General features: G+C 41.9%; 1 protein-coding gene across 1 annotated transcript in view; it reads left to right on the top strand.

The window, feature by feature from the left end:
* LOC101854134 (MAM and LDL-receptor class A domain-containing protein 1) overlaps window positions 1-5000 on the top strand; it is a gene marked incomplete at its 3' end in the record, with an annotated part of 99805 nt that overhangs the window by 2725 nt on the left and 92080 nt on the right. The window contains 5 exon segments of the mRNA XM_035971125.1: window positions 1074-1424; window positions 1962-2099; window positions 2890-3173; window positions 3797-3856; window positions 4648-4771. Of these exon segments, the coding sequence (XP_035827018.1) occupies window positions 1074-1424; window positions 1962-2099; window positions 2890-3173; window positions 3797-3856; window positions 4648-4771 (957 nt within the window).

Genomic DNA, 5000 nt, shown 5'->3' on the forward strand with positions numbered 1-5000 from the left:
CTCTCTCTCTCTCTCTCTCTCTCTCTCTCCCTCTCTTTTTTTCTCTTCATAATCCACGTTGAGAATACTGTGTGATATGATGGATTTTTCTTCTTCAAGTCCCAGGACTGAAACATATATTGAAGATCTGTATTCGCCACTCATGTCTCATTTCTCTGCATATTTACTGTCCTGTTTCTTTTGGTTTGGTTAAGCACAGGAACGTGTGAATTTCGATTGAAAGTACAAAGTCCGAAAGCAGAATGGAGCCTAATGCGGTGGGGGTTAATCTTTATCTTAATTTTTTTTTTAAGTTAAAATCTCCTGGATGGTAGGGAAAACACTTTCACCTCTTACTTTTTCTCTTATTTTAGCTGATGAATACTTCACTTTACGACGAGATTTACAACTGTTAAATTTCAGCACCATAAATATAAAGATACACACTAATCATTTCAAAGATATTCCGTCCATGAACTGGATTAGTCCGTGTAGTCGCTGAAAGTAGAAAGCATCTATCAAAGGTCCAATGAGTGCTTAGGTGATCATGTCAATGAAGGAAAGTGTGTCGTAAAATTTCAGCCCATTGTCACGGCTCGGAGAGCGAAGCCCTTTGTACAGTATTATTTCAAAAAGCCTTTTACTGTTTCACAAGAAGAGTTTATTAAGGATCGACCATGGGAACGGGCTCATCTTTGGCTGGGCCCTAAAGACATTTGATTGACTGTTACATTACTATAGTCGTAAGCCATGACAACATTGATGGAAAAAATGAGCAAGCCGCCAAGTTCATCACTCTGTGTTCATTGTGTGAAATCCCAACGTTACAAAGGCCTATTTTGTTATTTAAGAAACATTCATTTACTATGGAAAAAAGTTGGGGGAGGGGGGGGGGGGGGGATAATCCCTTCAGCCCCTCACTACACACTGCTACTGGAACTCATATAATTTATTCTTATCTATCTTGAAATCTTAAAAAGATTTGATCAGATTTGATTTTTTAAATAATCTTAATATGAACTGATTAATTGCTAAAGTAAGTCTCATTTCTATTATATTTTATTTTATATTTTATTTTATATTTTCTGGTACAGGTCACTATCTGCTAGCAAGCAGCTCGGGTCGGAAGAGAGGAGACGTAGCCGTTTGGTCCAGCGGTGTGGAGTATACGATCAGGTATAGTGCATGCCTGGACTTCTACTCCATCGTCACAGGAGACAACGAACTCAAGCTTTTCTTAGACGTTGATGACAGTCGAACCTTGTTGTACTCCCAGACGACTGGAGATCCAGAGCCACTGTGGAAACATCATCGCGTAGAGTTCAGTCAGGAGAATGGGAACCCTTACACCCAGATCTTCTATCAGGCTGGAGTGGGCGCCGTTGCCTCAGGCTATGTGGCTCTGGATGACGTGTATTTGTACAACGCGCCGTGTCCCCCTGACGGTGAGTTGTGTAGTCCTCTTGGACAGAGTAATTATGATTTAGCCTAACACAAAGGGGGAAATGAGAAGTGTTATTCATTAGGATGATTCTCTTGGACTAGTGGTCGTTAGAGCAGTTTCCATTGCATTATTGCTTGGACGCACGCCGTAGCACATTTAACCAACAACATGCGGATCCAATTCAACTACGTCGTTGATCTTTTTAAAGATAGAGACTTGTTTTTACACTCTCATCGACACAATTCACATTTTTGGAGGTGGGCGTCGACCCTTCCTTAATGGCCAACCAGGGCTGAGAGGGATACATCATACAACGTACTAGCAGAAAGGCCTAGCTACTTGATAAAAAATCGGAAATCGGACTCAGGTCAGAACAACAATGAAGTGCCTGACCGATACACCACAGACACTGGTAGACAAAAGAATAAGTTGAGTTATTTCAAATTATTCGCCGGTAGAAAAAATGTTGACCAGAAACAGTATGCGAAAGTCGTAGAAACTCGGAGGGTTGGTTATTTCTTTTTAAAAATCTCCTCAGCGTCTTGTGACTTTGAAGGAGGCACCTACTGTGGCTGGAGTCCCGAGCTCATGAACTCCTTCAGGTGGAGAGTGCAGCAGGCACAACAATCCCCTACACTAGCTCCGCCCATCGACCACACCTACCACACCACGGAAGGTACGCCCACTTTGTATTCTGATGTGACCTGAGCTAGCTAGAAAGTAAGAATAAGGATATAGGGGATGAGATACGAGTGCGCGTTAGCGTGCACACACACACTAATACGTAGACACGCACACACGGAGAGAGAGAGAGAGAGAGAGAGAGAGAGAGAGAGAGAGAGAGAGAGAGAGAGAGAGAGAGAGAGAGAGAGAGAGAGAGAGAGAGAGAGAGAGCAAGCTTCACAGGAGCAAACGATGCTGGCTCATCATCATGAGGTGCCAGATCTGAAATAGACATTGACGATCATGACTCGCCCCTCATTTCTTTTGCCCAGATGCTCTAAAACTCTTATGGTATCCCCTGTCTTTCGGCTTTCCCCGTAATTCGTCTGTTTAGATTTTCTAAGTAGTTGCTCCTGGTCTACCTCTGTCTTATCTCTTTTATTTTTTTTTCCAGTGAGAGCATGATGTTCAAGGCCTTCGTTTCGATTTAAGTGTCCAAGAACTACAGATTTCCCCTTATTAAAGAAAACAACAACATATGAGCTACCCACGCGGGTTCCTTTCAAACCTACCCCATTTGATTTTCACGAGATTCTCAAAAGTGTTCCAAAAACTACATTTCGTTTGCTTCTTAATTATTGTCACCATCATTGTTATTGTCAAAAGTTGTTGTCCGGGCAAGAAACTGAATATCTTACCAACTACAGTAGCACCAACTATAACTACAGCAACTATCACCACAGCAACACATTCATTACAGCCACAATCATCACTACCCTTTTCCTTCCATATCTTCCCCCTAGGCTACTACCTTTTCCTCCAAGGTAGCAGCAACAAAGACGAGGAGCCAGCGCGTATTTTGAGTCCCCAGCTGACCGCCGACAGTGGGCGTTGCCTCAGCTTTTGGTATCGCGGTAGTTATCAAGGGCCCATCCGGTCTCCTTCCACGCTCTCCACTGTCACGTCTTTGGCCATCAGCGTTAGGGACGAACGTGGTCTGGAAAATCCTGTGGTCACACTATCCCCTACGTCAGAGTGGTCACATGCCAGATATCCACTTCAGCGGATTAGTTTGGACAAATTTCAGGTGGATTTATCATAATATATAAAATATTCTTCCCGTTTGTGTTACAGTTTGTAAATTAAAAGTGTATAACTCTGTTGTGCAAGACTCTCTGCGCTTATTCTCCTTTCCCCAAGTCACACAGGAGTCTAATATTTATTGGGAAAGAGAATGGTATCAATGGTGCCATTACGAGCTCGAAACAGGTGTCTTTATTGCATTTTGTTTTATACATTTCCAATCTAGCCTTAACCAAAAACATGTTTGTGTGTATGTGTGTGTGTGTGTGTGTGTGTGTGTGTGTGTGTGTGTGTGTGTGTGTGTGCGTTTATGTGTGTTTATGTGTGAGTGTGTGGTGTTATGAGGTGTGGTGTGGTGTGATGTGATGTGTGTGTGTGTGTGTGTGTGTGTGTGTGTGTGTGTGTGTGTATGTGTGTGTGGGATGTTGTGGGATGTGATGTGGTGTGCGTGTGTGTGTGTGTGTGTGTGTGTGTATGTGTGTGTGTGTGTGTGTGTGTCTGCCCGCGCGCGTGTTTGTGCATGTGTGAGCGTTTGTGCATGTGTGAGCGTTTGTGCATGTGTGAGCGTTTGTGCATGTGTGAGCGTTTGTGCACGTACCAGCCCCTGTTTGACTTCTTTGTCTTCAGGTTGTGTTTGCAGGCACAAGCCATGACCCTTTATCTGACATAGCAGTAGATGACATTGAGGTGAGCTTACTCTAATATAATATAGTTATGACATATTGCAAAGACGTATAGCGCATAATCTGCAGCTACATAACTGCGGCGTTTACACAATTTGAAGTGCACGAGTGAGTCCTTTCGGCGTTTTCTTTTCTTTTATCTTATTGCAATAATTGTTTTGGATTTGAGTCTAAGGTAAACAAGAACATGAAACTGACACCCCCTCCTCCTCTCTTTTCTACCCTGTCTCTTATTACCCCCCCCTTCCCGCTCCCCCCTTCCCGCCCCCACCCTAAAACCATAAACCAACAACCATAAACCAACAACAAATAATAATAATAATAATAATAATAATAATAATAATAATATTAATAATAAAAATAATACCACCACCACGACCAACAACAACGCATAAAAACGAGCATCAACAAATCAAGTGCATCTAACCATGTACACACACAAAAAATCTGTTTTTTCAGAGAGCCAACAAACATATATTTTCTGTGTCATGTACTTGTGATTAAGGAATAGTGATGGTGGTTGTGACGGTAGTGGTTGTGATGATAATGGCGATAATGATGATAATGACGAGGAGGAGGAGCGGAGGAGGAAGTAGAACAGGAGGAGGATAATGATGATAAAAGATGATAGTGACGGCATAAATGATGATGATGATGATGATGATGATGATGATGATGATGATGATGATGATGATGTTGATGATGATGATGATGATGATGATGATGATGATGATGGTGACGACAGTAACAATAATACAAGTTTTATCAACAAACCCCATTTGTCTCTGTTGTCAGTTTCTCCCTAATGAATGTGATGACGTGTTCAGCTGTGACTTCGAGAACTTAGATACGTGTGGCTGGACGGGCGATTCGGTTCTCGGTGACGTCTGGCAAGTGGAAACAGACCCTGAGGACTACAGTATGTCATGTTTATTTTGTGTTGTTGTTTTTTTGTTCCTTAGCCATTTTTATCAAATAGACGCCATATGGTTAGTAGAAACAGGTGCGTATAATAATATTCCATAAGGTGTAAAATGTTAGCCCAGTAAAATAATGATTTGTTCGGACTGTAATCAAGTTTATCTTTTTGGGTTGAATGTCCAAAACCCTTTCTTTTTCAATAGATTTTCAATTGCCATACATATTGA

Source organism: Aplysia californica, unplaced genomic scaffold, assembly GCF_000002075.1.
Source record: "Aplysia californica isolate F4 #8 unplaced genomic scaffold, AplCal3.0 scaffold00015, whole genome shotgun sequence".
NCBI lineage: Eukaryota > Metazoa > Mollusca > Gastropoda > Aplysiida > Aplysiidae > Aplysia > Aplysia californica.